The sequence below is a fragment of the Elgaria multicarinata genome, chromosome 17 (genome assembly GCF_023053635.1).
Source record: "Elgaria multicarinata webbii isolate HBS135686 ecotype San Diego chromosome 17, rElgMul1.1.pri, whole genome shotgun sequence".
NCBI classification, from domain to species: domain Eukaryota; kingdom Metazoa; phylum Chordata; class Lepidosauria; order Squamata; family Anguidae; genus Elgaria; species Elgaria multicarinata.
The window spans coordinates 15,581,972-15,596,281 of NC_086187.1; the positions used below are offsets into that span (position 1 = coordinate 15,581,972).

Here is a 14,310-nt window from a genome sequence, read left to right on the forward strand (position 1 = left end):
GGCTGCTATGAAATGTCATCCCTTTATCACCATGTTCTAACTGTTTACTGGTCGCTTTTAGATTTTTTTTAGGAGCTTCTGTTAATACTAGTTAATGTCATTTTCCTCTTTCAGCATATTATTTCCGATGTTCAGGCTGTGAGTGCCACTACTTGACAAAACAGTACCATCCCTGCACAAGAGGGGTTTATGGGCATGCTGTCCCCAGTCCGAGTCCAACACACTAAATAGTAAAATATTTTTGAAGACTTTGGAAGTTTTTAAAGGCCTGGGAGAATTATTATTATTTATTACATTTATATCCTACCTTTTTTCCTCCAAGGAACCCAAGGCAGCGTACATAATCCTCCTTCTCTCCATGTTATCCTCACAACAACCACCCTGTGAGGTAGGTTGGGCTGAGAGTCTGTGACTGGCCCAAAGTCACCCAGTGAGCTTCCATGGCCGAGTGGGGACTAGATCCCGGATCTTCCGACTCCCAATCCAACACTTTAGCCACTACACCACACTGGAAAGTCTTAGCCTGGCACTGAAAGGATAGCAGTGTGGGAGGCAGGCAAGCTTCCCTTGGGAGAGCATTTCAGAGCCTGGGGGCCACCACTGAAAACAAACCTCTCATTATTGCCATACTCTGAATCTCAGAATGAGCAGGTACTTGAAGGAGGGCTTCTGTGGATGATCTTAAAGTATGAGCAGGTTTATTTGGGAGGAGATGTTCCATCAGGTATTGACATCCAAAGTGTCATGGTCCCAGATGTCATGCCACCACTGGAGTTGTCTTTAGAGGAGGAGCCAAAACCATCAGAGCCAGTTGGCCCCTCAGAAGGCCCTGGCACAAGCCAAGATGATCCGGGGCCCTCAAGGCTGAGGCCTTTGAATCTGCTTCCTAGAGAAGCCAAGAGTTTAGTTTCGGAGGCAGAGGAAGACGCTGGGCCACCACCTAGCCCCTGAGAACACTGGCATCTTCAAGTGCATGAGAGGATAGTTGCCAGGCAAAGGAGTCCTCACCTACTGAGAAGGAATACTCATGAGTTGGGCCTTCCTCATGAGGAGGACATCAGACAAGCCTGAGGACTGGATAGGAGTCTAGTAGCTTTAGGTCTATCAGCTCCTACTGGTGACTTGAGAGATGCTGGAACCCATGTCTCTGCCAGGCCCAGTATCACCTTGCTTCCCATGTCTTGCCTTGGATGTTCTGTGCCACTGACTCTTGAACTGTTGCTTGACCCGGCTTCTCTACCAAGGAATGTACCTGATGGATTTACTGTGCTTGACCTTCTGTTTGTTACTCTGACCACACCTACTGTTGCCTGATCCTCATTGACTGAATAACTGTTCTGACTGCTGCCTGGTCTCCTGACCACTCTTGCCTTAGCTTAACCCTCATTGGACTGAACCCTGTCTGTTTAACCATCTGCTTGCCAAACTGACTATTCTATTGCCTAACTCTGTTTGTGCTTGCAAAGATACAGTCTAGAGCAGGACACAAAGCCATGTAGAACTTTATAAGTCAAAACCAGCACTTTGAATTGGGCCCAGAAATCAATTGGGAGCCAGTGCAGGCAAGAGAGGATCACTGTGATATGATTCTGGTGCATTCCTTCCTTCCTCCAGTAAGATGGGTCCTTCTTCTCTCTCCCCACTCCTTGATGGTATTGATGGTTTGCACAATAGAACAGTCTAGCACCAAGCCTGGCGCCTTTTCAAACCTTTTTATTCACCCAGGCCTTTAAATTTTGAACTTTTACTCAATCTTGCTCATGCTGGTTTCTACTGTTCCTGTTTTAATGCTGTATTTTTATGTGATTGGTTATTGTTGCTTTATCCTTTCAAATTAGCTGCTCTGAGGGAGCTATGGTCTGAAGATATATATAACTTCTAACTTTTCACTGATGAATATGGGGAAATACTTGTCATACCCTTGTTTTCCTTCCAAGGATGACCTCTGCTACTAGACATTACTGAAGGCTCTTCCCCATCTGCGATATGCTGTATTTACTAATTTATTCTGCAGGTCTTCTATTAATTTAAAAGCCAAGAGGATGTTTGTTCATTGGGATAAAGAAATACTAGAAAATCAGATGGCCCAGGATGGCTAGAAAATATTTTGAGATCCTCTCTAGAGTGTTTTGAATTAGACCTGCCCCTGAAACGTGAAATTGACTATCTAGGTGATTCATTCTTCTCCACCCCTCTTCCCAGCTCTCATGGATGTTGTTAACTTACCTGTTGGTATGTTTTATGCTTGTTAAACTTATGTGTTTTAAATGCACTGTAAGTGTTGATAATGTTATGTTGCAATGACTTATAATTACAGTTATTGTATTTGAATTCTTATTTTGTGAAATGCCTGGAGCACTATATTTGTAGAAAATGCTATATGTATTAAATTGATTATAGCTAAGGGGACGGCTGCTCAATCTGAGGTATATGTGTGAACAAACGGTCGTTTTTGAGATTGGAGACAGAGAAGAGGGAAAACGTTGAAGATTAAGATTCTCTGGGGTTCTGATTTGGAGCAGTAGTTTTTCTACTCACAGGGCATAAGGAAGTAATCCTATGGCCCTTTAAAAGAGTTTTTTTTGGGGGGGGCATCGGATTCCTAGCGCCAAAGTCTTGGTCAGCGCTATGACCTTGGAACTGGGAATTGGAGCTCCCTGCCCGCCTCTCCCTTGCTGCTGGTGTGGAGAGAACCGTGGTGGCTGAATCTATGAGCGTGCAAATGCAAGTTTGCAGAGAGGGAAAGGGGACAGTTCTGTCGGCATGAAGGAGAGGAGACCAGAGTAGCTGGGCTTACAAAGAATCCTCTGGCCACCCCAACCTCCTTCCCTTCCCCTCTGCACAGCCCAGCAAGATGGGTGAAATTTGCCTGTCTAGTGAAAATGCAGAGTGACATGACCACACTCGCCTTTCTCTTCATAGGATGATTGTCAGCCTCGAAGTTCGGGGGCTTCTGACCATCGAGGATGCACCCATAGGACTGCACCATAAACTGTTTGTTTCCACCTACTTTCTATTTGTATATTAGTAAATAAACCCAAATATTACAAAAAAACCATAAAAAAGCTTTTTTACACGAGGCATTTGTGGTGTGCTTGTGATTCTTTACTCATGGTTGTTTTAGGGTTCTTTAGATTATTATTTATTACATTTTTATACCGCCCAATAGCCGAAGCTCTCTGGGCGGTTCACAAAAATTAAAACCATAATAAAACAACCAACAGTCTAAAAACACAAATACAAAATACAGTATAAAAAGCCCAACCAGGATAAAACCACGCAGCATAAATTGATATAAGATTAAAATACAGAATTAGAACAGTAAAATTTAAACTTAAGTTAAAATTAAGTGTTAAAATACTGAGAGAATAAAAAGTTCTTCAGCTGTTCAGATGATGTTGTGATTCCCCCCCCCCTTTTTTCTGGTTCTGTCTTTTATTAGCACTTTTCTGGAGGTGGGGTGATTTAGAGCGAAGAGTATTATTTCTAAAAGCGAAAGAAAAAGGGATTTTCCTACTTGTGAAATTGCAAAATTCTGCTATAGCAGAGCGCCACCTAGAGGCTACATAGCAGAAAAGGAGGAAATGAAACGCTGTTCGTGTTCTATTCTGTGACAAAACCAAAAGTACGTCTCCAGTGATCTCTCTTTCCAAAGGAAGCCAAGCCCAGATAAGTGCTGCCCCTAGAATCACTTGAGAAAGAGGAGTGGGCAACAAGAGGCTGATAAGACAACTGATGCTTCATTTGTGGCTTCCATTCCCTTTATTTATTTATTTTAGAGTATTTCTATATTGCTTCCCATTTTAAAAATCCTGAAATAGTTTACAACGTATTATAAAACTCTATCATTATAAAAGCAGCGGCCAGATAACTGGAACCAGAAGGTTTGAGCATATAAGACCGATTCTGGCCCGCCTGCATTGGCTGCCTATATGTTTCCGAGCCCAGTTCAAGGTGCTGGTTTTGACCTATAAAGCCTTAACCGGCTTGGGACCACAATACTTGACGGAACGCCTCTCCCGACATGAACCTACCCGCTCACTGCGCTCTACATCTAAGGTCCTCCTCCGAGTGCCTACTCTGAGGGAAGCTCGGAGGATGGCAACAAGGAAGAGGGCCTTTTCAGTGGTGGCCCCCCAATTATGGAATGATCTCCCCAATGAGGCTCGCCTGGCGTCAACTTTGTTATCTTTTCGGTGCCTGGTTAAGACCTTTCTCTTCTCCCAGGCATTTAACAGCATTTAACAACATATGCTGAGTTTGTTTAACGGAATAGCTGTTTTTATAAGGATACTGTGTTTTTATGCTTTTTATGTTTTTAAACTTTGTATATTTGTTTTAATGTTTACTGTTTTTAACTTTTGTAAACCACCCAGAGAGCTTCGGCTATGGAGCGGAATATAAATGCAATAAATAAATAAATATTTAGATGAGTTAATGGTTGGGAAAAGCCAGGCGTCTGTAAGATTTAGTGGTCGAGATCATAACGGTCTAATGGGTCTATGCCTTTCTGTATACGGTCCTGTTCCCACCCAGCTTTTATTTGTTCATAAAAGACACACAAGATCTTTGGCAAGAAGCAGAAAATGTGATTGGTCATTTTACTACCTAATTAGTAAGCTTATTTTTGAAAGCCTAATTAGATATTGTAGGGCAAATCACTCATGTAACATTTTCCCATTCCAAGCTTATGATCCCCACCCCCACCCCCAAGATCTAATAATGTGCCTTTTATCTTGATTTTGTTTTTGGTAACTGAATCCCGATTGCACACTCTCTTTTGAGAAGCCCATTTGGTTGTGCAATAAAGTCAATTGTTTTCTTATGATTATTTTTGGAAAAACACAATTGTTAGGGACTTACAGGAGAATCAGTTGTAAGGCTTTTGTTTACAGGGATGTTAACTGATCTGGCCTTGTTCCTCTGGGCATTCTTTCAAACCTCTGCACAGAGTTTGTCAGCATTACTAATGATAAATTCAACTGAATCTTCCATCGGAAATACGCTGCTTTGGGGGTTCTTTGGTCTGAAACAGATTTGCAAGTAGAGAGCTGCAACAAAATGTATTTGTACCCTAGCCTGTAAACAGGATTGCATCTGTTCAGGGCCTTTAGCTAACCTAAAACAGCAGTTTTGTAGTGGTGTTGCAGGGAGCACCTGTTTTCTTTTGCATCGTCATGAAATATTATAAATAAATAAAATAATAGACACTAGACAGAAGGATGATGTTGAAATTTTATAAATCCTCGGGTTGCAGGTACAGATTAAAAACAGGCCTGGGTGTTAAATGAAGTAATTGTTACATTGTAGAAAGTAAAATGTTAAAAGCATGCCCAATCACTGTTGTTGTTTATTCGTTCAGTCGCTTCGGACTCATGACTTCATGGACCAGCCCACGCCAGAGCTTTCTGTTGGCCGTTGCCACCCCCAGCTCCCCCAAGGTCAAGTCTGTCACCTCCAGAATATCATCCATCCATCTTGCCCTTGGCCAGCCCCTCTTCCTTTTGCCTTTTATTTATTTTATTTTATTTATTTATTTAAGGAATTTTATGCCTTTTTATTCCTTTTGCCTTCCACTTTCCCTAGCATCAGCCTCTTCTCCAGGGTGTCCTGTCTTCTCATTATGTGGCCAAAGTACTTCAGTTTTGCCTTTAATACCATTCCCTCAAGTGAGCAGTCTGGCTTTATTTCCTGGAGTATGGACTGGTTTGATCTTCTTGCAGTCCAAGATGATGATGCAACCAGAATTGACTCACATACATTAAATTTAATAATATTTTCTTTTTTTAAAAAAAAAAAAGTTGGGGAAAGAGGAAAACTTCCAATGGGAGTAGACGTCGCTTCCTTAATATGCAGCCTCGAATCTCTGTTTTTGCTTCTTTTAAATTTTGTTTTAACCGTTTTATTCCGTTTTTTAATTTTCATTTTATCTTGTACACTGCTCCGAAATTTTTTCAATGGGGAGCGGTATAGAAATATTCTAAATCAATAAATAAATGTTGGGCAGAGGAGGTGCGCGTACTGTCAAGAAATACTTTTGTAAGCCGCCGTGAGAGCCTTTGGCTGAATGGCGGCATAAAAAAAAATCCTTAAATAAATAAATAAATAAAATAAAATTTGCCTGTCACAGAACAGGTCGCCAACGTCTCTTCCCTCAGCACAGACGCAACTTGGGCCGACCCGCCTCAGGGGGGGAAAAAGGGGGAAACACCCGGATGGAGGCGGAGGAGGCAGCGGCAGCAGCCCCCTGCGATCCCTTCCCCCCCCCCCCACGTCCGAACGTGAGGTAAACCAGTCCACCAACGGCTGAGCGCGCGCACGCTCGAGCGGCACGCGCGTCCCCGCTTTGGCCCAACACTTTCGCCGGCCTCACGCCTCGGCGCTTGAAGCAGGAGCCCAGTCAGCCGGGAGCGCGCTTGCTCGCTCACGGTATTCCTCTCCCAACATCCCCGTCCCCAGCCCCACAACCACACACACACACACACACGCTCGAGTTCCGAAGTCTCGCCGCTAAAGCTCGCGAGAGGACATGTCCGCGGTAGCCGCGTCCAGAGACGGTGAGTGAGGGGCGGACTTGTAGTTGGTGGTGGGGAGAGGAGCTATCGGGCTAGGTAGATGAATACGAGATCATTATTTCCCTCTCCACCGACGGGGGCAGCGTTGGCTTGAGGCGAGTGCGGGGAGGAGGAGGAGGAGGTGGTGAGGGGGGGGGGACGACTTTCCGCCGCCCGCCCCTCGGTTTGGGTTGGTTAGACGAGGCACCGCTGATTTTTTTTTTTAACCACAGGGTCCTGAGGGGGCGGGGCTTCCCGGGAGGCTGACAACTCCGCGAGGCCCCTCCCCAGAAGTGGCTGCATTCAAGGCGCTAGGGGTCAGTGAGGGAATGCGCGTCCGTGCGCACGCGCAGGGTCCCAACCTGCAAAGCTCTTAGGTAATCTATGCCAGGATTTAGAGAGGAGCAGCAGGACAAAAAGAGGTGGAGCTGCTGGCATTCATGTAGGTTGGCTCCTTTCCCAAAAGCTGGTGAGACTGAACAGGATTTGGGGGGGGGAGAATGTTTTAAGTGCAATGTTTTATTGGTGGGGTTTTTTTTCCTTGTTACATTTATATCTCACCTTGGTCCCTTTTGCAAGGAATCCAAGGTTGTATACACACAATCCTCCTTGTCCTCTCTATTTTATCCTTGCAACAACCCTGTGAGGTAGGTTAGGCTGAGAGTCAGTGACAGGCCCAAAGTCACCCAGTGGGTTTCATGGCTGAGTGGGGACTATAACCCAGATCTCCCAGGTACCAGTCATGATGAAACTTTAAATCTGCTTTACCTGGAAGCTCAAAAGATGGTAACACAACTTCTATTATTATTTATTATTATTTATTTATATAGCACCATCAATGTACATGGTTCTGTACAGAGAACTTTAAAAGCACATTATTATTATTATTATTATTATTCCTATTATTATTCCTCACCCTCCAATTTCATCCTCACAACAACAGCCTTGTGAAGTAGGCTGGGCTGAGAGTCTTGTCATGGGCCCAAAGTCACCCAGTGAGCTTCGATGGCTGAATGGGGACTAGAACCCAGATCTCCCGATTCCCAGTCCAGTGCTGTAGCCACAACCCCACACTGGCTGAATAATGCTATTAGTAAATAATAATAGGGTTTATAATAATAGTACTTTAGTCTAATACAGTGGTTAACGGTGCAATTCTATGCATGTTTAGATGGAAAAAAGACCTGTGACTCCCAGCATCCCCCAGGGAGCCATGCTGGCTGAGGAAAGCTGGGAATTGTAGGGCTTTCCTCTGTCTAAATATGTATAGGATTGCAGCCTTAAAGTGTTGGACTCGGAGTGGGGAGACCCATGTTCAAATCCCAAATCAGCTACGAAGCTCACTGGATGATCCTTGGGGCTGTCACACACTCTCGGCCTAACCTACCGCACAGGATTGTTGTGAGGATAACGGGGAGGAGGAGGGCTGTGTACAGTGCCCTGAGACCTTGGGAGGAAGAAAATAATATTTTTGTTATATCATATGTTTAGCATTCAAAGCACTTCATATATGGAGAGCGCATGGTGTAATTAAAGTGTGCGTGCGTGTTTGGATCAGGAAGATGTGGGGTTGATTTTATTCTCGGGAAGCTTGCTGGGTGAATGAGGCCAGGCATTCTCTTTCTTAACTTATCCTACCTCACAGGGTGATTGTGAGAACCCCATGAAATGGGGAGGGAAAACATTTGCACTGCGTCTGAACTGCTTGAAGAAAGGAGATGGATAAAAGAAAATAAAAAGTAGAAATTGCTGTGCTTATTACAACAGCCCTGTAGATAGATCGGTATTATTATTTGGGGTGTGTATGTGTGTGTAAGGATGATATAACACGAAATCGTGGTTTGGTGTTCGATGAAGGTGCAGAGAGGACCCTTGTATACTCTCCCTGTGCTCTATGATTCCCTCCCTTTAGTCCTGGTTTGCATCAAACCATGGCTTGTCATTCCATTTGAAACATCAAAAAAGGGTTTGCACTTGCCCAGCAAACAGAGATTGAACAGGTTGGGTTGAGTTGGGGAGAAAGCACATGATCCCATGGCTACTCTCTGCTTGTTCACTTCATTCTGAACTCTGGTTTGGCATTGCATCTGGGCAAGCCAAGTGTTGGGTTCAGAGCTCATTTGAGATTTGTTGAACCATCAGCTTCCCAGATGATAGGTTATTCTCTTAGCCACTGCCTTCCACCAATTCTCATTCATATAGTAAAGGAGATCCTTACAGAGTTCCACGGTCCTGTTCCTATTTGTCTTTCCCAGACTTTTGTATTGTAGGTCACCATAATCCTTATGTTTATAGGCAGAGGAAACTGAGGCTGGCTGCTTTGGAGGGGCTTTATTTAGGCTGGAATCATGTACACACTTACCTGGGAGTAAGTCCCATTCTTACCTGTTAGTAAGTCCCATTGATCCGGTTCACACAACGTGACAAGCCAGAGTATGGGTTGAGGATGTGTTGAATTGTTAGTTGTTGTTGAATTGTGGGTTGTTGTGTTGTGTGAACCCAGCTGCACTGTCACACCATGGTTTGTTGGTGTAGCTGGGTTAACACAGCACAACAACCGATGAGTCAGGGACAACCCATACTCTAGTTTGTCATGTTGTGTGAACCCAGCCATTACTTTTCAGTAGACATGTGTAGGACTGCACTGTAAAATTTGTAATCTATTGTAAAGGTGTGCTTTTAATATATCTTATGTTGTCTGTGTGACAGTCTTAAAATGCAATCCTATGCATATTTAGGCAGAATAAAAGCCTGCTGTTCCCAGCATGCCCAAGCTAGCCATGCTACAGCATGCTGGGAGTTGTAGGCCTTTTTTGTGTCTAAATATGCATAGGATTGCACCCTTAATATTTTAGGTAATGCATTTTGGTGTTAATTATTTCAACTTTGATGATATGCCTATTAACGGGCCACCCCAGGCTTTTAGCTAAAATTTGTGGTGAGTTAGTCTCTGCAACATACTTTCAAGTTGTTGTTATTGTCCTCAGAGGTTTGTATACTTTAAAATCTAGTCATATGTCTTTCATGAAACTTTATTTGTTTTAGTTGACAAACAACATTTGTTTTCATTTTTTTTTAAAAAAAAGCCTTGGAATAAATATGAAGGGGAAAACAATGAATATATTTCTACTGGAGCCAAAAAAATTATAGGGGGAACTTGACTCTCTCATGACTTGAAAATCTGGTCCTTCAAAAGAGAATAGCTTCACATTTCTGCTGTAGTGTTTCCTCAAAACTTTTAATTCATGTTCCTTTTTAAATTATTTTTGTTTGTTGCATTAGTATCCTGCTGTTCCATAAAAAAATCCCATGGCGGTTAATAATAATAATTAATAAACTATACACTAAAAACAATAAAGTAACAAATAAGCAATATAAAGCTGTCTAAAATTATATAAAAATGGGACCAATTAAAAACATTTTAAAATTAAAGTGCATTATTGAGTTCTGTAATAGTGCTGCCAGAGCAGAGATGGGTACATGTGGATCTGCTAAGGGGTCTGTTTCCTGTGCCTGTATCTTTTAAGGCACAATCCTGTGCAGATTTAGACAAAAAGAAGCCCTGCAAGCCGTAGCATTCCCCAACCAGCCATGCTGGGAGTTGTAGGGCTTTTTTTCTGCATAAACATGCATAGGATTGCGCTCTTATGTGGTCTATTGTTGTTGGTAAGTAGCTGTTTAGGTTGGGCAGCTGGCTGTAAGCAAGTTCAGGCCTGCTACCCTACCACTTAGGGCCTGTGAGACCCATATTCACAAGGAATGTATGTATTTGTACAATATGTCACACACTTTAAAAAGGGGGGAAAGGCGAGCTTTAATAAACAGTGGGGCAGGACACTGGCTAGGAAGAATAATGGAAAGTTCTTCTGAAGTGCTACCTTGTGCACAACCAAAGTGGGGTGCTAATTGGGCACAATTAGTGAAAAGACGCTCAAGAGTTTGTAAAGGGTGCATATAAATGAGTGGGTGTACACATATTATTCTGAATCATTTTTCCTACCATTACTGAAAGCTTCTTGTTAGCCAAATTTAAATTTCTGCCTGGTCCAAGACTGCTTTCACAGATTTATCTCCTTTTTGTTTTGTTTTAACATCCCCTTTCCAGCCATTCTGTGCATCGTGGTAGTTTGCAGGTTAGTTGACCCCTTCGCTGAGTGGACCTCCCAGGGTGGATTTGATTTAAATCAATTTGATTGAAATAATGATTTAAATCACTACTCAGAAAGACTCGATTTAATCATGTGACTCCCCCCCCTCCCAAAAGTGCACTCTATTCATTGAATTTTTTGAAACTTCACACTTAAGAGGTAAGGGGTTGATTCTGTATAGATTTGCAAAGGAACAATGGGATTGTGATTTCTGTAGACACAAATTCACAGTTTTGAGAACTGTAAAACCCAGCAGCTGTGGTAATATCTTCTAGATAGAAAAAATTCCCAATAATTTTACAGAAACCTCTGGAAGAGCATGATATTGTGAATGGATTAATGCAATTCATTTGCCAATTTTTTTTAACATTGCATGAATATACAGCCTCATGCTACATAATTATAAACTAATCCTTATTTCATGATGAATAACCTTTGGACTATATGTATCTTAAATAGAAAACTATCTTTAGATAGATTTTTCCTCAAAAAGCATTTTATTAAAAAATTCCGATTTAAATAAAAAAAAACCCATTTAAATTAAAAAAAAATCATTGATTTTTATCCACCCTGGGACCTCCTAATTTGTTGCTATCCTCTTCATTGGTATCCTTAAAATGTGATGACTGAGGCCTGTGCTTCCCAAACACTGGATCAGTTAGGAAGCATGTCTCTGGCCTATGACACTTTGAACTTGAGAGCGTAGATGACTGAATGTTTCTCTATACAAAAAACCCATTCCACACAGAAAACTAGATGTGAAGACGGAGGATTCTACTATACATTTACTTAACATGTTAGGTTTTTTTTTTATGTGTAGGCATGTTTTTTTCATGGGTTGTTTGATGATGTGAGTCCCCACCTGTAGTTTGAAGTGATTTACATCAGATACATGTTTGCTGTCTTAACTGGTATTGTGAGGACTTAACAGAGCAGTGCAAAATAAGGGGAATTAGGATGGTACTGAAGCCTCCGGTATGCTTTGCAGGTGTAGGAATTCAGCCAGTGGAGTTCCTGCCTAAATGGGGTGTTCCATGGGTGGGTTGGAGGTGGTCTTGGATCCATTGGATCCAAATCCCCCTTCTTTCCCAAAATAACATATTTAATTTTCTTCCCATTGATTTCAATGGGAGTGAAAATAGTAAAGAAAGAAACCCACTGGTAAAAAGACTGGCAGGCCTCTGAATGCAGTGCAGATGTCTCTGGCACAGACATCTAACTCCACTCCCGGCAGTACATAATAATAATAATAATAATAATTTTATTTATTTATTACCCACCTCTTCCTTTGGATCGAGGCGGGGAACAACATTAGAACAGGAATCAACATCTTAAAAATTCTTGATTTTACATTGATCTGGATAGGCCTGCCGGAAAAGGCTAGTCTTTAAAGCTGCCTTAAAATCACACTTAGGATTGCTTTGTAAGTTTCAGAGTAGACCTAGGACTGTTGCAGGCAGTATTTTTTTGTTAATGTAATCTTATTGGCATTAGCCTTTCCCCACACAGCTCTTCTAAGGTTGGCCTTACCTAATCTATTTTTTAATGGTGTTTTATTGTTTGCAAACTGGATGAGCGTGTTTCTCACTTCTTCTTCCAAATTATGTAAGATGATGTTGAATAGCACTCCAGTCAGGACATACCTTTGCGGAATGCAGCTTGTTATTTTAATTGTAGTTAACATTTGTCCTCTGGGATATATACTTTATCACATACTATTTTTATTTTTGGAAAAGTTTTCTTCCACAGCCACAAGAGCTAAAAAGGCATCTTCCCTGCACTTAAGAACTTTAACATTTTAATGTTATTTTCAAGATACATTATTATTATTATTATTATTATTATTATTATTATTATTATTATTATTTATTTATATAGCACCATCAATGTACATGGTGCTGTACAGAGTAAAACAGTAAATAGCAAGACCCTGCCGCATAGGCTTACAATCTAATAACATCAGATTATAATCTAATAACATCAGATTATAAACATGTGTATTTCCTTTCTATACTATCAGAAACATAAAAGGTTGCTCATTTCTGAAACTACACATGCATGAATAGTTATATTAAAATTGAAACTATATAAGCGGTTTTACTTAGCAGTGCAAGCAAGTCAGTCATGTTAACAATTGTGGGGATACGTTCTTTATTGTTTATGTAAAGGATGTTATGGCTCTCCTTCCATTAACATTGCTTTCCTATTCAGAACAAACATTTTCTATCTGGTACTTAAATAAGACTGTTATTTAAGAGATGTTTGCTTTAGCACAGTGTGATACTTCATAGTGTGTTTTTTTTTTAATGTTTTGAATTCAATTTGTAATCAAGATTTATTTGGGGTTTCTTCAGTTCTACATATTTGGCAAAAACAGAGGAGCAAGCTTATGCTATGATTTCTTTTGAGGATACAGTGTTAGAGCTGGTTCAACTTACTCATGTTTAAAATTTGGTATCATGCAGAGAAGAAAGCATTGCTGATCCTGGTGTATTCAGCCCCTTGTTAATAAGGATAGTTTTTGTTTTGTAATAAAAAATGGGTGGGTGGGATTTCTCATCTAAGCTAAAAGTTGATTCCAGATAGGGATTCAGAGGCTTCCTATGTGGCATTAAACTCTTAACTGGGATGTGTTTATCCTGCTCCTTCTACCTTTGGAAGCTCTGAACATTAGAGTATATATAATAAGGTTTCTCTCCCTCCTATCAGCCTAGTTTGTAGGGGAATCCAGTGGAATACGTAAGAGTACACCACATTGCTACTTCTCTGGAAGTTCCTTCACTAATTAAGCATATGATACACCATTCTCTCTTGTCTGCCTGAATCTCTTGTAGCGAGAGCATGAATTTGCTGCTGCAAAAGAGGGGATCCTTTATGCTTCTACTGGAGCGTAGCCATTGAATAGCTGAGAAATTTATGCATGCACTGCGAACAAGTGGTATTCTTCTGGTCTTAAAACATTCATTTGTGTATGTGACTTGAAAAGTACACAAAAAGTTAAGATGCCCAATGCTTTATACACAGTGCTTGGTACTCTTTATATTTGGACGAAGATAAAGAAAAGCTAAATAGTTGAAGTACAACAGTCACTAGAAGTTAACCAACAACTATCCTCAGATGACCCTATATCCGTTTTCAAATGAATTCATCCCATATATTGAAATGCTTTGAGGCTTAGGTTTACAACTAGTACACATGTTGTATATTAAAGGAGCTGTTTGACATAACACAGTCCTTTGATGCACAGAGATACTTTCTCAGGGTGTTTAATGCACAAATGGTACGTGTTCTTTCCCTTTTCTGCATTGATATATCCCTATGCCAAAGCAAGTATCATTATGTAGAGTCCTCTAGGACTATTCCTCCCAGTGGCATTCTCCATTGGGAATGTAAACAGGATGTGAAAAAATATTGATGTGCTAGTGTTTTCATTACTTCTAATTTAGCTACAGTTGAAGTGTGTTTAAATTATGAATTCTCGCAACTACAGTGATTCTGATGGGAAAAGCTTGTTGCATAAGAGTATTGATTTTAACCCCTCTTAACAATGGAAAGCTTTGAATATTCCTATCTTGCCCCAGGTATTTACTTGTAAAATCAAAATTGCA

The 14,310-nt window shown here is 41.2% G+C and overlaps 3 protein-coding genes across 5 annotated transcripts in view; 2 read left to right on the forward strand and 1 right to left on the reverse strand.

Moving 5' to 3' along the window:
* The window catches only part of ERCC4 (ERCC excision repair 4, endonuclease catalytic subunit), a 35,736-nt gene extending 33,893 nt beyond the window's left edge, over nt 1-1,843 (forward strand). Inside the window, exon 13 of the transcript XR_010026235.1 lies at nt 115-1,843. The gene's annotated coding sequence lies outside the window, so the exon portion shown is untranslated. The remainder of the gene's footprint in view (nt 1-114) is intronic.
* Nucleotides 1-14,310, reverse strand: part of LOC134409982 (major facilitator superfamily domain-containing protein 1-like) — a 319,448-nt gene that overhangs the window by 150,997 nt on the left and 154,141 nt on the right. The window lies entirely within an intron of this gene.
* MRTFB (myocardin related transcription factor B) overlaps nt 6,483-14,310 on the forward strand; it is a 115,529-nt gene continuing 107,701 nt past the window's right edge. For 2 of the 3 annotated variants that reach the window (XM_063143003.1, XM_063143006.1), the window contains exon 1: nt 6,529-6,538. In XM_063143003.1, coding sequence (XP_062999073.1) covers nt 6,530-6,538 — 9 coding nt within the window. In that variant the 5' untranslated portion in view covers nt 6,529. Of the gene's footprint in view, nt 6,558-14,310 lie in introns of all 3 variants that reach the window. The other variant, XM_063143004.1, reaches the window with a different exon arrangement.